The sequence below is a fragment of the Mustela nigripes genome, chromosome 9, assembly GCF_022355385.1.
Source record: "Mustela nigripes isolate SB6536 chromosome 9, MUSNIG.SB6536, whole genome shotgun sequence".
Lineage (NCBI taxonomy): Eukaryota > Metazoa > Chordata > Mammalia > Carnivora > Mustelidae > Mustela > Mustela nigripes.
The window spans coordinates 36,898,022-36,919,047 of record NC_081565.1 but is presented as its reverse complement, the minus strand read 5'-3'; the positions used below and the strand labels follow the sequence as shown (position 1 = coordinate 36,919,047).

The window sequence follows — 21,026 nt, the reverse complement described above, 5'->3', positions numbered from 1 at the left end:
CAGGGCTGGCTCTTGGATTCCTTTCCCTCCAGATTTGGGCAGGTGGAGGCCATCTTTGTATAATACTCTCATTAAGCTCTTTATGCGGAAAAAGTTTCCCACATGGAGAAAGTTCTCTCATATAGAAAAAGGGTGGCGGAGTTCTGGAAGAATCGCAGAGGCTCAGTACAGGGTGGATCCAATCAAGGACCCCATGGAAGCAGCCTAGTTCCACCAGCCAGAGGCCCAAGTTGTCGGTTCCCACCGGAACAGACCGGTAGAGCCTGAGGTTGGGGACCTCGGTGTTTTGCATTGCCCCCTTTGGTCTCCCCTCGCAACGCACACCCGGTGGTGACACCGTTAGAAATGCCCATGCTATAGTTTGGGGAACGTGCCCCGTCAGACCCCTGCTCTGAGGACCAGCTGGGTGCAAAAATACTAAAGATCCCAGAGATTCCAGAACACCCCACCTCATTTCCGGAGGGACAGAGAAACAGCTTTGCTCTGTAATTTGAAATTTCTTAGTCATGAACCCTCCAAAATTATGTTTTAGACTCTTGGGTAAGGAAGGGCAGCAAGGATGTCTGAACATAGGCTTTTTCAGGGCTGTCATGGAGACTCTGGGAGTAGAGATCAAGAACTTTGGGTACAGGGACAGGTATCTGCAGAATGGAAGACTGTGTCTCCCGAGATGAGAGGGGTGAGGGAACATCTAGGTTTGGAGGTTACTGAACAAATGTCAGCTGGAGGGCCCTCTTGGGGTGGCCCTGCACAGCTAGATTGACCCATTGTTTTGGGTAGAGGGAGGCCATTAGCTATTGTTATGTGTCAAGAGGGCACTCAGGGTCACCCAAAGGAAGTACTGAGATGGTGGGGGCAAGAAGGGCTCAGGACAGGATGACTAAGAAAATGCATCTCAGTTAAAGGTGCTTGGCAGGTGCCTGAGTGACTGGTTCCTCACTGCCAGATCCTCTGGGGTAAGGACACAGGAGGCAGCTTTTGGGGTGAAGAATTTATTTACTGCTGGGCCCCCTTGGCCCCGCCAGCCTGGGCTCTACCAGCAGTAGCAGTCAGGATAGGTTTCAGACACAAACTCAGGGTGGATGACATAGCTGTTTCTCTGGGGGCCACCGGTCTTCTTGAAGTGACTTGTGTCCCATCTGTAGGGAGAAATGGGTCAGCCCTTTTGGACCCTCATAGGTCTGATCCCAATTCTCAATTCTAACTGTATCCCAATATTTTGCCCCTAATATTTACCCCATGCTCCAACACTGACCTTCTGACCTCAGGTTGTACTGTTAAATTTCTGATTCCCAGTACCAGCTCCCTAACATTAATTTCTTATCCTCTATTTTAATCCCTGAACCTAATGCCCTGATCTCTTGACTCTGAGCCCCACTGCCAACCTGTAACCCTTGAAGGCCAGAACCTCAGAGCCCTCTCATGAAGGGTCCTCCATTCCCTTGCCAGCTTTGATGACCCCCATGACACTAGCGCCCCCTGGTGGCATCTTCCGGTCAGTGCGTCGCAGCGGTCAGTTCCCTGCCCCCTCCCACCCCCAACTCGTCCCCGCGTTCCTCGCCGGGCCAAACGCCATTTGGGCCGAACTTACCTAAGGTTCGGACAAGGGTAGTATGACGGCGGGGGAGTTATAACAGCACATTGCATTCCGGGCCGGTGCTCGTAGGGCGATACACTCCTGGAGAAGGAAGTGGTGGGCCCGGAAAGGTAGGGCCTCAAAACCCATACTAAGACCCTGAGCGGAGATCTTCCCCTCGGGCCTCTTGGCCCTTCAAGACCCCATCGAAACATCACCTCTGGGATGACACGTGAAAGTCCCTATCCTCGTTAGGCCTGGTTTGCGCTGCCCAGCTTGGGCTGTGGGAGTACGCTGGATTCTGGGGGTGTCGGGTTCCAAACGTTGAAGAGCTGGGAGCACCGGGGTCCTTTCCATTGAAAGGAAATTATTCCAGCACTAAAGCCATTTCTAAGGCTCAGGCACTTTCTCACTCCCTCCTGCCCTTGTAACAGATGAGACTCAGCCTCACACAATTAATTAGACTTTTTGCTTGGGGAAGGGCGGGGCAAATCTCGGTGGGGTAAGGGCAAGATCTAGGACCCCCTCCCCCGCTTTTCCTCCAGAAGCTTTCTAGACAACTTTGGAGTTCTCCCAGGTTCGGCCTGCCTTGATTGCCACCTGGTGCGGGAAGAGGGTTGCAGCAGAGCTCTCAGGCCTGTTTCCTCAGCAATAACAAACTAGGCTAACTTCAGAGGTGGTGTGGTGTTCTAAGGCCAGGACCCCTTTGGTAATACAGTTACCATTTCCTTGCTCACATCACACCCGGCAAATGACCCTGCCCATGGATGGTGACCCAAGACCCAGGAATAGTGGCCGCTTTTATGAGGACACATTGGCACTCTAGAGGCTAGAACCTGCGTCTCTATGGCTGGGTGTCCAGGTGTAGTGAACAAGGTGTGGGAAGGGGATATGACAGACAAACCACCTTCGGGCCTCCAGAGCTGGGTTGACCTTGAACCCAGTTTGGAAGGGATAGGGCCGGGAACCTGGGGGCATTTTCATGCAGGTTCTCTGGTCTCAGTGGTCTGTTCAGGTCCTGGGGCCGGAGGGCGGGACAGGACAGGGCCTAGTAAGTGGATAGAGGTGGCGGGAGGCACGGTGGGGTCGACACAGAGGCAGAGCACAGCTGGAACTGGTGAGGGTTGGGGTGCGCACAGGTTGGGTAAAGCTGGACTTGCAGGTGGGCGGGGATTGGGGGGTATTATGGGCTTGCTGGGGAGCGGCGCCTGCCTAAGGCAGGAGCAGCCCTGCGAACCTTACAGTCGGCTCTTCTGTGCACAAAGGCCGGAAGCGGCGTTCCGCGCAGGGTGCTCCCGTGACGTAATAGTCCATCCCACGCAGACAGTAGTGGCGGCCAGAGCAAGGGCTTTCATAACCCTGGAAGGGCAGGCGGCCGGGCAGAGGGTCCACACACCCGCACCGGCGCGTGATCTGCGGCAGCGGCTGGTTCCGTGACAGCGAGTTCAGCATGTTCACCACCACCTCGCGCTCTGCACCCACGGACCCAAGCCAGAAAGACCCAGATACAGAGTTACAGGAAAGGGAAGAGACAGAGTCAGAGATAGGAAGAGACGGAAACAAAAGCAGCGACAGATAGAGGAGACAGGGTTACACCCTCTATCTTCGACCTCTGCCTCATTCCCCAGGTGTCATCCCACCGTCCCTCTGGTCTACCCCACTACAGCCCTGCCATCCGTTACCGTAGGCGTTGAGTCGTTCTGGCTTAGGAGGGCACGGTAAAGGCATTCCTCGAACAGCTGTCTCCATTCCGGCCTCCTGAAAATGCACACGTGCTATCTCAGACTGACCCAGAAGAGTTCCTCCTTTTGGGGATCCTCCCTGAACACCCAGACCAGTCCCAGGCCGTGTCTTCTCCCGCACTCCAGATGCTCCCCTACTCTCCCAGGCTCTGAGTGTTTTGGGTTGTCACCTGGCAACCAGTACTCCGCCTCCGGGGTGGCGGTGGGGGGATTGGGGGGTGGGGGTGGGGGGGAATGGAGGATAGGAAGGGAAGGAAATGGAGCTATAGATGGATGGGGTTTGGACCCTAGGCCTTTGGCACGCTTGCCTCAGCGTTTGCCTTTGATTTTACCTCTCTTTGTCTACCTGACTCCGTAGTTTTGTCTTGGGAGTGTCCCTTACTGGGGAGAGGTAGTGTCAATATTATAATATTGCCTGCCCATCAAAATCACCAGCAGACTTGTGAAAAATCCTAATTCTCGAGAAGTTCTGATTCAAAAGGGTTCGGTCAAGGGGATCAGCCATCAGCTACAGTTAAGAACCTCTGGTCTGTCCTTCGGTCCTCTCAAATTTCCTCTTCCCTCTCTGGCCTGGGCCTGCAGCTGGGCTCCTTCCTATCTCCTCGGAAGACTCTCCTGTATCTCCTGCACTGCCACTGGGTGGCCTTGTTCTCCCTTCTCTTGTCCTAAGATCACAAAGGAGGGAGACTCAACCTCTCATTAATCAGACCATGTTGGGAGGGGCCCCATGGCAAGCTTCAGGAAGGCAGCAAGTCAGGGATGCACACTCTTCGCGTCCCCACAGAGCCCAGCCACAGGCTGGGATCCAGGGGACCCAGGAGCTGTTCATACAGCTCCACTCCTGGGCTCCCCTGTCTCTTAGAAAATACAAACCCTAGTTTCACACTTGAGAAAGAGCCCTGGAGTGTTGTTGGTGGGAAAGGGATGAAGAACCAATGGTGAGAGATCAGTCACTGTGATTTGGAAGTGGAGGGAAATGTATGTTCCAGACCCCAGGCATCTGTGCTGGTCACAGTAGATACCTTTTTTTTTTTTTTAAGATTGTATTTTATTTATTTGACAGACAGAGATCACAAATAGGCAGAACGGCAGGCAGGCAGAGAGAGAGAGAGAGAGAATGGAGGAAGCAGGCTCCCCACCAAGCAGAAAGCCCGACGCGGGGCTCGATCCCAGGACCCTGGGATCATGACCCAAGTCGAAGGCAGAGGCCTTAACCCACTGAGCCACCCAGGCGCCCCTGGTCACAGTACATACCTTAGGTAGCCGGGGAAGGCATGTGGTATATTTGTTCCAGCCGGTGCAGTTGTAAGGTCCCATCCTCCATGTGTTATACCGGTCACCACATAGGTAGTATGGGGTCCATTTGTCTATTCGATCATGGGGATGGAAGCACAAGATATTGTTATTCCTCATTCTACCCCAGGATCTGTGACTCCATAGATGTTTCTCCTCTGATCCCCAGCATAAAACTAGACTCTTACTAATATCCCTCAGGCCAGTCAAGCCCAGCCTTGGCCCAGATTTACACACTGAGATGCAGCCCATTTCTCACCTAGGGCAAGTTTCTGAGTGGGGTCTGAATCCTTTGAGATGATCACTTTGCATCCTGGCATCAACCTCTCTGAATTAGCCAACCCTAAAATGGATTCTCTTCCTATTTCCTCCCTCTTATTTTCCACATCCAGGTTCCAAAGTTTGCTTATTCTGCCTCCTTAAAACCACTTGAATCTATCCTCTCTTCTAGTCACCCCTGTATCTCTGCGGTGCCATAACAAGAAGACAATAACATATGTCGTGGTTAATAAAATGGGCTTCACAGACATTTGGTGTTCAAATCTCAGCTCTGCCAAATAGCTCTGTATGACCTTGACTGAATGAATTAATTTCACTGTGTCTCTGCCTTCTCAGTTTTAAAATGGGAGTAATAGTATTATTTACCTCATAGGACTGTTGTGAGATTTAAATGAGTTCATACATGTAAAACACTTAGAACAATGCCTGGCACGTAGAAAACCGTTATTACTATGGGCCTACTAACTTCCCTACCTCCTTTTGAAATTCTACAATTTAATCTCTACACAGATTTTCACAAATGAAAATCTGATCAAGACACCTCCTTACTGGGGCGCCTGGGTGGCTCAGTGGGTTAAGCCGCTGCCTTCGGCTCAGGTCATGATCTCAGGGTCCTGCGATCGAGTCCCGCATCGGGCTCTCTGCTCAAGCGGGGGGCGGGGAGGGGCCTGGGGCCTGCTTCCCTCTCTCTCTCTCTCTGCCTGCCTCTCCATCTACTTGTGATTTCTCTCTTTCAAATAAATAAATAAAATCTTTAAAAAAAAAAAAAAAAGACACCTCCTTACTTAAAATCCTCCAAAGCCCTACCCATCCAGTCGTCTAAGTCTTTCCTGAAGACCCTCCATGATCTACTACCCTAACAGTCTGAAAGAACACACATGCAAGACACTAGGAAAGGAGGTCTAGGAGCCCTAGAGGAAGAGCAGGTGTGTTTATGTGTGGGGCAGGGTGTTGAGATTTGGAGTTCTGTATTGGTAAGTTGGACATATTAAGTATTAGGTGTTTGAGGACATTCAGGTAAAGTTGACTATAACTCAGATGGAGAGTGGAATTCTAGGAAGAAGTCAAGGGTAGAAATAAAGACTTAGAGTTGTCAGTTAAGACACTGGTTAGATAAAATGGTCTCAGAAGAGGAATAAGGAGAGAAGAGAGCTCAGATTAGCACCCTGAGGAACCCTGCATTTCCAGAATGGGGGGAGAAGAAACCCAGGGAATGGAGGTATCAGAGAAGCTGAAGAAGGAGTATCAAGAAGTAGAGGGCACTTGAGTGGATCAGATAGTTAAGCGTCTGCCTTTAGCTCAGGTCATGATCCTGGAATCCCAGAATCGAGTCCTGCAGTGGGTTCCCTGCTCAGTGGGGAGTCTGCTCCTCCCTCTGCCCTTCACCCCTCTGTTGCTCTTTCTGTCTTCCAAACAAACAAACAAATAAAATCTTTAAAAAAAGAAGTAGAGTGGTCAGAGAGTGAAATTCATAATGTAAGGCTCATAAGGCTCATAAGTCTCATGGATATGGTAATTAGAACTACACAAGAGCAGTTTTAATGTTTGAATGTAGGAGATGAAGACTCCCAATTTCAATTGGATAAGTATTTATCATCATTTGATTCAATAAACACTTATGAGGCCTGGTTATACTAGATGGAGGGGCACAGCTATAAATAAGAAACAACTCTGCTCTTTTGGAATGTATAGTGAGACATCACAAACACCTAACCAAATGGGAAAGATAATTTCTCATAAGGTGTAACAAGGAGTGAGGATGTAGAGACAGTGATATAGACGATGTTTCTAAGAATCTTGGCTGTGAAGGGGAGGAACAAGAGAGAATTTTTAGGCAGGAAGGGGTTAGAAAAGGTTTCCAGGTCAAGGGGAAGGAGGTGAGGTGGGCAGAGAGATGTAGGAGAGATGGAGAAACTGGTGAAACAGGGTCACTAAGAAGATGGGAAAAGATGGCCCTGGAATATACCTGGAGGAATTTGTTTCGAAGAGGTTAATACTCCCTCCATCTCTCTAGGGACAGGAACCAAGCCTCTTCCAGTTCTTTGGCACAAATAGGGAATTCCCAAAGGGGAGGGCCTAGATCTCCTCCTCCAGGGTCAGGGTTAGGGTCAGATCAGATGGTTGGGAGTCAAGCTGAAGTGGAGGTGACTGGAGAAGCCCAAATTATGGATGGGGATAAAGTTGATATGGGATCAGGGTGGAGGTCAGGATTCAAGTTGGGATCAAGTTAAGGGTCATTGTTGAAGTCCCTGAGTAGGGTCATTATTACGTAGTAGGGTCATTATTATGTAGGTAAGGAGAGAGGTCCTACCTTCCTCTTGACAGAGCCAGTATTTTTCAGGAAAGTAGGGGTGGCCTGATATAGAACCCTTATAGCTGTAGTTCTGCACGGCACATTTGACCATCTTCTGCAGGGCTTCAGGATCCACGTGGCGCTGCATGGTCTGAGTCAGGCCCTGGGCAAGGGGAGAGGAGAGGAAATGACTAGGTGCCTAAAGACCCCATGTCCCGCTGGACCCAGATCCAGCGCCTATTGAGAAAGCCCAGTTGGGTGTCTTCCCTATGCCAGAGGTATCCCCATGCCAGTCTTGGCCCCCTCTGCATAGTTCTTTGTTTGAATCACACTTTCTTCCTTTCTTTCTATCTAAGGCTAGGGCTTGGAGACAGGAATTTGTCCTGAGTGCTTTTCTGATGTTCTCATTTCTGTCCTTTCCTTGACTGGGACCTCTTTAAGGACAGAGCTGGATGTTCCTGTTTTCTTGCAGACTGTGCTATCTGGGAGCAGAGCCTGGGTCTCCCCAAACAGACCAACAAGCCCCTGGTATAACCTGGAGCCTCAGGAAAGGCTGGCTGCCTGGGAGCCAGCTACCTGATGCAGGTGTTTTGGGAGGGAGTGCTTTCTGGGAATTTGGCACCTTGAAGGAGATGAATGATGTGGCCGGAGGGAAACCTAATTTTAAATCTGACTCCAGCCTTACCCTGACTCTACTGTGGCTCTGATCTTGACACCAATATCACCCTTGACCCTGACACTCACTTTGCCCTGGTGCTTATCCTACCCTGACCTTTTTCCTAATCTTGGTTCAGGCCCTGGTTTCCTCTGCTTCTTGGAGATTACCTTGTCTTATTTCCTTCAATCTCTTTTTGAGCTAGATCTGCGGAATTCCTGATTAAGACCTACCTCTGGAGCTCCCTTGTCCCTCAGCTTAGGGAAGAATGTCTCATTGTAAACCAATAGATCTCTGCACGCAGCTGATTTGAATATATAATGCTGCCACATAACGCACCAATATATAATGCTACCCCAATTCTGGGTCACAGGGGTGGGACACCCAGCAAAGTCAGAGACTAGAAAGGACTTCCTCATAGTGGGCAGCAAGGAGCTGGGATCATGACACTGCTGCCCACATTTCCCCCTTATGAGCTGAAGAGCAAAGGCTTCTCCTGGCCAAGATGAGACCTGGTACCCCTACTGCCCTCAAAGCCCCCCCCCCCCAAGGGTTTCTTGGATCTCTGTGCCCAGCTGAGGTTTTGTTTTGTGGGCAGATCCTGCACAGTTATATTCCATATGGGGGAAAGAGCCACATGACTTGGCATTCCCTTGACCTTTACACACACACACACATCTCCAGTCATTTAGGAGAACTCATAGATGTCATCAATTTTCCCCTTAGAAGCTTTCCTCACATGTCTCTATCTTTGATTGTCTGCTCATGGTTTATGAGTCAGAAACTAAAAAAGCTTATTGGAGGGTGCCTGGGTGGCTCAGTGGGTTAAAACCTCTGCCTTCAGCTTGGGTCATGATCCCAGGGTTCTGGGATCGAGCTCTGCATTGGGCTCTCTGTTCAGCAGGGAGCCTGATTCCTCCTCTCTCTCTGCCTGCCTCTCTGCCTACTTGTGATTTCTGTCTGTCAAATAAATAAATAAAATCTTTAAAAAAAAAAAAAAGCTTATTGGAGGCTTTGAGGTGTGGGTGGGTTTTGTCAACCAGGAGCATCATTGTAGGGTGGTCTGGCAAACTATTTTTGTTAAATTCTGTCAGTATCTCTACGTCTTCCCTCTTGAGCTGATCAGATCCTTCAGAAGAGACTTTCAGTCTTTGGCCTACAGGTAGTGGCCTGGCTGCCAGTGTTCTGAGAATCTAGTGGAGAAGAGGGGTGGGGGGGGTTGGCATTCAGTATGTGGAGGTTCACTTGTTTTCACTATGGTACCCTGCCCTCAGATGGGCCTGATAGCCCCAGTCCTGAGATCCTCACCAAAAAATTAGCCTTCTGATTTTTGCAGAGATGGGGCAAGCAGTCACTCCACAGCATGGAATAGAAGAGGGAATTAGTGGGTTTAACTGCTTTTAAAATATATATATTATTTATTTGAGAGAGAGACAGAGAGAGAGAGAGCGTGCCCATGAGCAGGAGGGTGGGGATGGAAATGGGAGGGGGGAGCAGGGAGCAGAGGAAGAGCCAGACAGACTCCTCTCTGAACAGGGAGTTGGATGGGGGGCTTGATGCAATGTGCGGCTCAGTTGAGGGGCTGGATCCCAGGACCCCAAGATCATGACGTGACCTGAAGGCAGTTGCTTACCAACTGAGCCACCCAGGCACCCCGGTTTAATTGGTTCTTAAACAGCTTTCAAATCATCCTTATTTTATTTTATTTATTTATTTGTTTTTTTAAGATTTTATTTATTTATTGACAGACAGAGATCACAAGTAGGCAGAGAGGCAGGCAGAGAGAGAGAGAGAGAGAGAGGGAAGCAGGCTTCCCGCGGAGCAGGGAGCCTGATGCGGGGCTTGATCCCAGGACCCTGAGATCATGAGCCGAGCCGAAGGCAGCAGCCCAAACCACTGAGCCACCCAGGCGCCCCAAATCATCCTTATTTTAGCTGTGGTCCTCTCCTATCTTCAGTTCCAGAGAAGTCCAGTATTACCAATTCCTGAGCCTTTATGAAAATTCTGCAATTTTAAGTTGAATCATGTCCTGTGTTTCCCACTGCTGGCTTTGGATTCAGCTTTCTACTTAATTGATTGTACTACTTAGTTGATTGTACTTTCTAGCTTCTGAAATTTTGTGGCCATTGTCCTTTCTTTCCGACTAGTCTTGTGAGTTTGTGTCAAATATCCATTTACAGGAGTTTTAGAGGGTTTCAGGAGAGAGTCCAAATACATATGTTCAATTTCAACCTGGAAAATTATAGTTATATTCTTTATACTAATCCTTTGTCAATTACATGTTGCAAATACCTTTTCTCAGTTTGTGGCTTGTATCTTCATTTCCTTTATAGTGTCTTTTGATGAAAAGAACTTCTTAATTTTAACATATGTGAATTTATTAATCTTTTCTTTTATGTAATACTTTTGTGACTTGTTTAATAAATACAACCATAGTCTCAGATAATAATGTCCTATATTTTCTTCTAAAAGGAAATAGTTTTATTTTCCATAGTTAAATCTTTAATCTATCAGGAGTTGCCATTGGTGTGAGTTAGGGATCAGTTTTCTTTTTATCGATCTGGATAACCAACTGTCCCATTGAATAGTCTATCACCCCCTGCACCCTTCCCCTGCCCCCCGCACCAATATATAATGCTACCCCAATTCTGATGTATCTTTTCCCATAGCTTTACTTTCAATCATCTTTGTTGTATATTGTTCCATGTATATATGGCCCCATATCTGGTCTGTTTTATTCTCTATTAATCAGTTTGGCTATTCCTATAGTAATACTATATTTTATAAATGTTAGTCACCCTTCCTACATGCATGTTATACATGTTTATTTTATTTTTTAAAAATTTTATTTATTTGATAGAGAGATCACAAGTAGGCAGAGAGGCAGGCAGAGAGAGGTGGGGGAAGCAGGTTCCCTGCTGAGCAGAGAGCCTGTTGTGGGGCTCGATCCTAGGACCCTGGGATCATGACCTGGGCCGAAGGCAGAGGCTTAACCCACCCAGGTGCCCCTATACCTGTTTATTTTTTAAGCAAAATTTTATATTATCCATATACTTTTATACACATTATTATATTCCTACTGATCTTTTTGTTGACAATCATATAGAGGTTTGTGTGTGTGTGTATATGCATTTGTTTTTTTTAATTATGCTTCCCGGGGCACCTGTCACCTCATTTGGAAGAGCATGTGGCTCTTGATCTTGGGGTCATGAGTTTGAGCCCCATATTGGGTGTAGAGAGTACTTAAAATGAATAAATAAATTAAAACTTAAAAATAATTATGTTTCCTAAATATTTACTGTTGAGGTAAAGAAACGTGATTGGCTTTTATCTTATATTCACCCAACTTTCTAAATTCTTATTCTAATACTTTGTAGATGCTATGTACACAACTGTATTATCTGTGATAGTAAGTTCTTTGTATTCCTTTCTTACCCTTTTATCTTACATAATATTGTTTTCCAAAATACAACTTATCTGATATTTTTTTCTAAATTTTGGCACTTTTCTTAATTTAACAAATGAAAAATCACAAGTATTTTCCATTGACATTGGTTGTTTAAATTTACCAATTTCTCACATTTACCAATTTCTTAGCTCACCATTCCTTCTTGAATCTCAGATTTTCCTTTTGTGATCAAAAGGAAAATCTTCCTTCTCCCCAGAGTAGATCCTTTAGAAGTTCCTTTGTTATAGGTCTGATGGTAGTGAACATTTCTATTTTGTTTGCCTGTAAAGACTTTATCTTTCTTTTGTTCTTGAAAGAAAGACACTTTGGGTGCCTGGGTGGCTCAGTCAGTTGAGTGCCTTCAGCTCAGGTTGTGATCTGGAAGTCCTGGGATCCAGCCCTGCTTCAGGCTCCCTGCTCAGTGGGGAGTCTGCTTCTCCCTCTCCCTCTGCCCCTTCTCCCTGCTCTTGCTCTCTCTCAAGTAAATAAGATCTTTAAAAAATAAAGAAAGGAAGGAAGAACCTTTGAAAATGATTCTTCTCTGCCTGTTTTTAAGGTTATCTCTTAAGCTGGTGTTGGGTAGTTCCACTGTGAGTTACTTACATGTGAAATTCCTATTTATTCTTATCTGTGGATTCATTTCTTTTATTAGTTCTGGAAAATTTGGTGCCTTTTTATCTTCAGATATTGCCTGTTCTTTCTGCTTTTTCCTTTTGGGACCCTGAATAGATGTGTAGGAGACCGTCTCCTTCTGTCTTTCATATTGCTTAATGTTTCTTTCATATTTTTTAACCACTTGGTCTCTGTGCTGCATTCTGGGAAATGTCTTTTGCTCTTTCATTTCACTAATGCTCTTTTTTTTTTTAGTTTTTATTTTAATTCCAGTTAGTTAACATAGAGTTTTATTAGTTTCAGGTGTACAATATAGTGATTCAACACTTCCATACATCACCCAATGCTCGTCACTAGTGCCCTCCTAATCCCCATCACCTATTTCACCCATCCCTCCCACCCACCTCCCTTCCAGTAACCATCGGTTTATTCTCTACATTTAAGAATCTGTTTCTTGATTTGTTTCTCTCTTTCTCCCTTTTTGTTTTAAGATTTATTTATTTATTTGAGGGAGAGAGAGAACATGAGCAGGAGGGAAGGGCAGAGAGAGAAGGAGAAACAGATTTCACTGCTGAGCAGGAAGCCTGACATGGGGCTCAATCCTAGGACTCTGGGATCATGACCTTAGTCAAAGGCAGACACTTAACCAATTGAGCCACCCAGGTGCTTCTTGTGTCTCTTTTTCCCTTTGCTTTTTTGTTTCTTATATTTCATATGTGTGAAATCATATGGCGTTTGTCTTTCTCTGGCTTGTTTCATTTAGCATTATACTCTCTTGCTCCGTCCTTGTTGTTGCAAATAGCAAGATTTCATTCTTTTATGGCTGAATAATATTCCATTGTATACATACACACCTCACCTTCTTTATTCTTTCATCTGTCAATGGACACTTGGGCTGCTCCCATATCTTGGCTACTGTAAATAATGCTGCTATGAACATAGGGGTTCATGTATCCCTTTGAATTAGGGTTTTTGTGTTCTTTGGGTAAGTACCTAGTAGTGTGATTGCTGGATTGTGGGGTAGTTCTATATTTAACTTTTTGAGGAAACTCCATACTGTTTTCCAGAGTGGCTGTACCAGTTTGCATTCCCACCAACGGTGTAAGAGGGTTCCCCTTTCTCCATATCCACACCAACACCTGTTGTTTCTTGTGTTGCTGATTTTAGCCATTCTGACAGGTGTGAGGTGATAGCTCTTTGTAGTTTTATTTGCATTTCCCTAATGGTAAGTGATGATGAACACCTTTTCATGTGTCTGTTGACCATCTTTATATCTTCTTTGGAGAAATATCTGTTTATATCTTCTGCCCATTTTATTTATTTGAGAAAGAGAGAGAAAGAGCATGGGGGGAGGCAGAGGGAAAGAGAATCTTAAGCAGACTCCCCCTGCCCCCCCAGCACACAGCCTGATGCAGAGCTTGGCCTCACGACCCTGATATCGTGACCTGAACCAAAATCAAGAGTCAGACACTTAAGTGATTGAGCAACCCAGTTGTCCCTCTTCTATCCATTTTTAAAGTTGGATTATTTGTTTTTTGGGGTGGTTGAGTTTTATATGTTCTTTATATATTTTGAATACTAACCCTTTATTGAATATATCATTTGCAAATATCTTCTATCATTCCCTATGTTGCCTTTTAGCTTTGTTAGTTGTTCCCTTTGCTGTGCAGAAACTTTTTACTTTGATATAGACTAATAGTTTACTTTTGATTTTGTTTCCCTTGCCTCAGGAAACATATCTAGAAAAAAGTAGCTTCTGCCAATGCCGAAGAGGTTAACAATATTTGTTCTTCCAATCCATGAGCAAGGAATGTCATTCCATTTCTTTATGTCATCTCACTGACACTCTTAAACTGTGTCTAATCTGCCCTTTGACCCATCTACTGAGATATTGTTTTTTTTTTTTTAACGATTTTATTTATTTATTTGTAAGGGAGAGAGAACAAGCGAGCACAGGCAGACAAAGAGGCAGGCAGAGGCAGAGGGAGAAGCAGGCTCCCCGCCGAGCACGGAGCCCGATGCGGGACTCGATCCCAGGACCCTGGGATCATGACCTGAGCCGAAGGCAGCTGCTTAACCAACTGAGCCACCCAGGCATCCCGAGATATTGGTTTTAACACATATGTTTTTTATTCCTAAAATTTCTATTCTTTTTTGTTTTTTTTACATTTGTCTGGTCTTTAAATATAATCACTAGTTGTTTGCTCATTTTGATAATTTCATTTTATTTTTAAAAATCATAGTAATTATTTTGTATTCTTTAACTGTTAATTCTAATATCTGAAGTCCTTAGAGATTTTAGTCTGCTATTCCTGCTGACTGTCATATGGTGGTTTGTTTCCCTGTATCTCTTATTGCGAACTCAGATTTGATTGGCCTTACTCTGAAGCATACTTGGAAACCTACATTAAGGGTATTTTCTACTACAGAGGATACACATTCATCGTGTGTGTGTGTGTGTGTGTGTGTGTGTGTGTGTGTGGTGGGGGCAGGGAGCCAGAGCACTAAACTTTCTGGGTTATTTTCAAGTGTAAGAATCAGTTTCTTCACCTCATTTAAGGCTTAAACTCCTGCTTGTAGTGCTGATATTGGCATTCACTCTCAGGGCATCCTAAGTATACTTACCATGCACCTCCATGAGAGTCCAGAAAAAAAATTTAATTTTTATGCAAGACCTAGTTGTTTTCAAGCAGGAGGGCACTTGAGAATTTCTAGATCAGCATACTGTCAGAAGCAGAAGCCTTTCCTTCATTCTTAATCCCACTGCTGTCTGGCTTTCACTCCTTTCGACTCACCGAACCTGTCTGGCCAGATTGCTAAAGGTTACTACATCCAAGAGATCAAGGTCTGTGTTGACATTTGACATTGACCTTTGTCTAAAATGCGGTCTTTGTTGGTTTCTCTTTGATTTTTCTCCTATCACCCTGTCTCCTCTTGTGGCTCTTCCTTTACTTACCTCTTAAATAATCTGTATTCTCCAAAGTCCATCCTTGACCTCTTTCTTGTTTTTTCTTGGCAATTTCATACATTCCTACGACTTTAGCTACCGCCTATATGTTGATGATTTCAAAATCTGTATCCGTAGCCCAGCCCCTTTCCCTTTGCTTCAGATAAGTATATTCAACCACCTACCAGATATCTCCTGTTCATCCTTGAATATTTTTGTCCCAAAAGGAACTCCAAATATTTTTCTAATCTGCAATTCCAAATCTCAGAACTACTGTTCCTCTAGTTGCCAGAGCCCTAAACCCAGGAGTCATCCTAATCTGTCCTCTCTTCTTTATACCTAGATGGTGACCGAGATCTATCTCTTCAAGATCTATCTACTTCTTAAAATTCCCTCCTATTGAATGTCAAAAAACATCCAGGCACTCTCATATTTTTCTGGTGGGCATGTAAATTATTATAACTCTTTTTATAGCAGTTTGAAGTGTGTGTCAAAAGTCTTCAAAGTGTGCATATCCTTTCTCCCAATACTTTTTCATGTCTAGTAGTTTGTCCTAAGGAGATAGTTGATGTCTACGGATATACACAAATGATTACACTAGCAATATTTTGTAAAGAATCTAAATTTCCAATAAGATTCCTTAAACATATTTTGGTACATTCATAAAATAAGATACCATAGTCATTAAAAGGACAGTATAGAGTATTTTTCCACAAAAAATGTACCCGATATGTGGTTATATGCAAAGAGTAAGATTCAAAGTGTTAGTAGACAATGTGATGCCATTTTCATAAAAAATGTTTGCTTCCTAAAAAGGCATATACTAATAAATTAACAATGGATGGGGCGCCTGGGTGGCTCAGTGGGTTAAGCCGCTGCCTTCAGCTCAGGTCATGATCTCAGGGTCCTGGGATCAAGTCTCTGCTCAGCAGGGAGCCTGCTTCCCTCTCTCTCTCTCTGCCTGCCTCTCTGTCTACTTGTGATCTCTCTCTGTCAAATAAATAAATACAAAATCTTTAAAAAAAAAATTAACAATGGATAATTTGGGTAGTGAGATCATAGGACTTTTTCCTTTGTGCTTCTCTGGATTATCTGAGCTATTATCTCAGATATCAGTTATCTGAAATTATTCTGCATTGAGCATCTATTTATTTTATAATTATAACCATTATTTAAAAGGTTCTCTCCTAGTCAAAAGATTCCCTTTTCACTGCCACAGTCTCTCCTTATCTATCACCTACACCTTTCTCCCTTATCCTTCACCACCTCACAGGCTTCCTGCCCTGAGCCCCAGCCCCTCCAGTCTCCTGCCAACTGTGGCTCCTCTCACCATTGGGCCAGTCTCTCCCTCTGCTCCAGTTCTTAATTCCTGGAGGATCTCTGTCCCTAAGCTGCCCTTTCCCCTGACTCTTCTCTGTTGGAAGCCTCCTCCCTCAGGATCTCTTAGTAGACCTGCCCTTCGAGAACCAGGAACGCTCTCTCTTTTCCAGCTCTTGTACCGGTACATCCACTGGGCGACCCTATTTTGTTCACTTGTCTGAGAGCTCTTCACAGGCATGGCCTGGCCTTTCTTTTTGTATCTGCATTGTGCCTGGCACGTGTAGATACTCACCATTTGCTGGACGGTACACACAGATAAATTCCGTTAGTCAGAGTCACAAGTAGACTCACAGATCTTGTCTCCATTTTGCGAAAGCTGCACAGACCCCTTGGTCACTCACCTTTAAGTACAGACATATAGACACAAGGAGACTGTGATATATATGCATGTAAACATCACTATAGCACCTTCTCTGGCATATCCCACAGGCAGCCTCAGGGCCTTTGCATTTTCTGGTCACTCTGCCTGGAACCCTATTCTGTCAGCTCTTCACAGGGCTAGTTCTCTCATATCTTTCTGATCTCTGCTTGATGTCACTGTAAGAGAGAGGTCTTCCGTGGCCTTCCTATTTAAGTAGCTCTGCCTGGTTAGTTTCCATTTCCATTACTCTGTTTATTTCCTATACAGCATTTTGGATAATTTATAAAACTTGTTTATTTCTTGGTAATTATCTATCTCTTTCCACCACCTGCCCTGGTGGAGTAGGAGGGTACCATGAGGACAGACTATTGTACTATTTTATATATTATAAATTCCATGCCTAGGCAAATGAATAAATACATGCATTGTGTGCACATGTGCACACACACACACACAGATACAAATAATTACAAACACATAACAACCACCACACACTACCATCATTCAGACACACATGACCATACCCTGGCCTGCCCACCCTCCCAGTCTCTACTTACCGGTGTCACAAACTTGTTGGCTTCCCAGGCCCACAGAGGTGGGTCTTTATAGACCTCCTTGATAGAGGTAGGAGCCCTGTAGGAGTCACTGTAGGTGCTGATGGGGGTCTTGGTCTTGCGGGAGAAGAGGAACATAGTGAGGTCTAGGAGATGCTGTGGAGGTCTTTACCTACCAAGGGCTCTGTGAGACATCAGTGACAACCCTCACTGCCAGAAAGCCTACACCTCCAGCCTGGCAGGTGTCCCTTAGCTGCTGTGACCCCCTCCTATAGAGGATCTCTCAGTTGCCCTCCCTCACAAACTTCCAGCTCCTACCCTACCCTGTTTCCCCCTCTAGGATGGGCACCACCCATTATGATATCACCTGGCTCAGCCCCATCCCTGGGGAGGTGAGAAGATCCAATTCCCACCCTACCCCCAGCCTCTTCCTGCCTCAAGCCTCTCAAAAGATTCCAATTTCCAAGAGTGCAGAGGGTCCCTGGAGATCACCTAGGCCAAACTCCTCGCTTTGATGAAGAGAAATGGAGGTTCTGAGGCATCAAGTGACTTGTCCAGGGTCAGTGGCAGGCCTGGCCTGGGAACCCATGAGTGGAAGCAGAGTGAAATATGTATCCAGAGAATCAGTTCTCTCCCCTTCCCAGCCCACCTGCCCCTTGCCCACGACCCAGGTAGGGAGTTGAGGCTGGCTTGTTTGATGCTTTTAATATCATTATTTGTGTTACACGATACACAACCAAGGATGATGGTCAATACTGCGATGGAAATGTTAAAAAAAATATTATACACGGCTCATGTCTTCCACACACCTTCCTGGAAATAAATTAGTGAGCACGGAGAAACCTGGCTGGTTGGCAGCCAGAGCTGAGGGTAGAGGGAGTGTTAAGGCAGTATCTACAAGGGGGAAGGATGACGGGGTTGGGGGGGGCAAGCTAAGGCCTCCATTCCACCCCTCCAACATCCCAGACAGGAAAGGAGGGACCCACACACTCTCCTAGACCCAGAAGATGCTGGCTACCAGCTTCCTACTTCTCTCCACTTGTACACTGCCTCAGTTAGAAGCCCTTGCCTGCCAGGGAACTAGTGTGTCCTGTGGGTAGGGTGCCTCAGGGCCAGAGAGGTTGAGCAGTGGGCCAGTCATAGAGCAAGTCAGCAGCAAAGGCAGTAATCTAAATGAGCCCTCGTGGGGGCCCTGCCCGGAAGAGAGGAGGTACCCATGTTCTAGAAGGATAAGTCAGGGAGCCCAGGGTAATGATAGTAGTGGTAGGAAGCTTGACTATGGGGCCCAGCTGATGGGATGGGGATGCTGACCAGGGTGGCAGAGAGAGATTCAGATGGGAGCCAGTATGGATCTTGTAGGCCCTGCAGGTGCCTTCTTTGTCCCTGCCTTCCTTTGACATTTTCTACTCACCTAACCAGGGTCCCTGCACTCGAGGAAGTAGGAGAAGGTGGAGGAACTGAGGGTAGAAAGCTGCACCTCAAAACTTTGGAGCTGGCAGCCTGGGGGTGTGGTGTGTGGAGAGGGGTTACCCTTCTCAAGCTAGCAGCCTTATTCTCTCTTCTCACTACCCTCCCCTCCTTTCAGCTCCCCTCTCCCAGGAATGGCAGCCAGGGAGTGGTATATATGAGAGTGGATACACCAGCGTGTGTGGGCTTTCAGCATGGAGGAATGGGGAGTGTACACCCTGGTCCTGGGGTTTGTGAGGCATAAGACCTGAGCAGTCTTAGGCTCTCTGTGCTTTCGTGTTTCTTCACATGAGGCAGGTCTCTATTGCCTAGTTCAGGGGCAGGGGGCTTGGTCACCTCCTCCCTCTTATTTTCATCCTCAGCTTTTCTGTTCTCCCCCCTCCCCGCCCCAGCAGCAGCAGCAGCAGCAGCAGCATACGCACTCTGACTCCCAGATGCCACACAGAGCTACACACACAACATATACTCCCCTCCCCACATACATGTTCATGGAATACACATGTATTCCCATATAGATCCCAAACACACACAGGTCCCTTAGGAACTTCCCCTCTCCTTTCCACAGAGAAACAGAACTCAGGAAGCCCCACAGGTGTATTCAGACACACGAAGACCTGCCTACACACCTCCACAGAAATTCCTATGAAGAAATTCCTTCGTTTGAAAAGACCTTAAGAGTAATTTCAGACCCTGCTCATTTTATAGTTGAGGAAACTGAAGCCCAGAGAACACAAGTGCTTGTTGAGATCATGGAGAGAGTGCTAGCATGAGGGCCACAACTCAAGCTTCTGACTCCTAGGCCAGGGCTCGCAGCCCACTGCTGAGCAGCCTCATGTCACTAAGAGACCACACAGTCACTTTCCCGCTATGCACACGCACGTCCATGAAGAAATAGACACCTGGAGAGACAGGCCCAACACACAGACATAGACACATACCCTGACAGCCTCACACACACATACACACACATTCCGCCAAGTTCTCCCTACCATACACATGCTACCACTGTTTTTTCCTAAGCTTGCCTCCTTGAAGATTCTTGTGGAGAAGTGGTATCTGGGATCTAGGGCTAGAGAGAGATGGGAATGCGGCTTTCAAGGCCAGCCCTACCTCCTGCTTCCATCCTAGGATGGAAACCAATGAACAGAAATGTGGGGGGTGGGAGGAGCTGGCAGAGAAATAGATGCATTGGTTGGGGGTGGGTGAGGATAGATCATATCACCCCAAACTGGTCTGTCTCCAAGGCCCACCTTACCCTTCTCCACAACCCAGAGAGCAAGGAAGGGGGTGAATGGGGCAAAGAAGAGGAAGAAGGCAGTGATTCTATGGAGGGGGGCAGTATCCCACTGGGCAGCTTTGCCAGGCTTCCCATCTGGAGAGGAGGGGAAAACAAATAGTTATATGGGCCGGCAGGGGGCGTGTGGAGGGGGCTCTGAGGTGCTGGGCCCTGCTCCCACTGCCCTGGGTCTTTCTCCCTCCCAGCCCCCTTTCCTTTTCAGGCTGGAGCTGGGGGGCTCATGGCTTTGCTGGGGTGAGGCTAAGCCCCTGGCTTTGTGATCCCTACCCCACTCATTAGTGTTAGCCTCCCTGCTGTCTAGTCCTTCCTCTCCCCTCTGGACAGCAGCTTTGGGGAGAGGGGCAGGGTACTGGGCATGGTCCCCCAAGTAACTGAACAAACAGCCCCCGCCGCTCCTCAGCCCCCGGGGTGGAGAAAGACCCGGTTTTGGTTTCTCCGGCTCCATGAACACACAGAGGTACACGTCCTACCATAGGAGGAAGCAATGACTGTTACGAGGTTGGCGGCTGTAGGGGGCACGGGGGCCGGGGGCAGGCGGACGAGCTGGGGAGGGGTTGGCCCCCGCCCTGTCCGACCTGGCCCACGGGGGCCCTGCCCCAGGCGGCCGCAATGGCCCCACCCGCTACTGAATGTGGCAGGCAGTGGAGGACGTGGCCTGGCAGCACATGCAGGTGGGGTTCACAGACTTGGGGGGGATGAGGTCCAGGTCCTCGTCGTCAGGGATCTCGTCTAACCGGTAGCCGTCCTTCAGCAGCTGGATGTTCAAATCTTGGTTGATCTGCTGTAGACAAAGGGGAGGGAGGTCAGGCTCGGGGCAATCCGGAGGTACCACCCACACCCAGGTGGCGCCCCCACTCAGTCCGATCACGGGTTACTGAAAGGCCAAGCTCTGCCTCTTCTTAGGCCCCAGCCTCAGTTCTGGCCTCACTTCCTTACAGGTGCATCCCTGAGGCCTCACCTCTCTACAAAGAGCATCCCATTCTAAGGGCAACTTCTGCCTCTGTTAGGCTGGTCCCTATTTCAGGCCTCGCCCCATAGAGTGTCGCCTGGATTTCACACTCCATTCTCTTTAGGAGCCTTGTTTTAACCATGGGCTCAAGCCTCACCCCTAAAACTGGGCTC

The 21,026-nt window shown here is 47.0% G+C and overlaps 2 protein-coding genes across 8 annotated transcripts in view; both read right to left on the bottom strand.

Moving 5' to 3' along the window:
* Nucleotides 1-986: 986 nt before the first annotated feature.
* On the bottom strand, nucleotides 987-17,744 carry SPMIP6 (sperm microtubule inner protein 6). Of its 2 annotated transcripts, none has more exons than XM_059411462.1 (7): nucleotides 17,144-17,744; nucleotides 7,202-7,346; nucleotides 4,573-4,685; nucleotides 3,259-3,334; nucleotides 2,814-3,048; nucleotides 1,592-1,678; nucleotides 987-1,139 (listed from the first exon to the last, which is right to left on the bottom strand). In XM_059411462.1, exons 1-7 carry the CDS (start codon nucleotides 17,276-17,278, stop codon nucleotides 1,034-1,036), a joined length of 897 nt encoding a protein of 298 aa, XP_059267445.1. In that variant the 5' UTR covers nucleotides 17,279-17,744; the 3' UTR covers nucleotides 987-1,033. The 2 variants fall into 2 exon arrangements, with proteins under 2 accessions (XP_059267445.1, XP_059267446.1); XM_059411463.1 differs by having other exon boundaries at nucleotides 1,049-1,139; nucleotides 2,819-3,048.
* An 86-nt stretch (nucleotides 17,745-17,830) lies between these two features.
* The window catches only part of FAM219A (family with sequence similarity 219 member A), a 55,067-nt gene continuing 51,871 nt past the window's right edge, over nucleotides 17,831-21,026 (bottom strand). For 4 of the 6 annotated variants that reach the window (XM_059411470.1, XM_059411464.1, XM_059411468.1 and 1 more), the window contains exon 6: nucleotides 17,831-20,685. In XM_059411470.1, coding sequence (XP_059267453.1) covers nucleotides 20,527-20,685 — 159 coding nt within the window. In that variant the 3' untranslated portion in view covers nucleotides 17,831-20,526. The remainder of the gene's footprint in view (nucleotides 20,686-21,026) is intronic. The other 2 variants (XM_059411469.1, XM_059411465.1) reach the window with 1 other exon arrangement.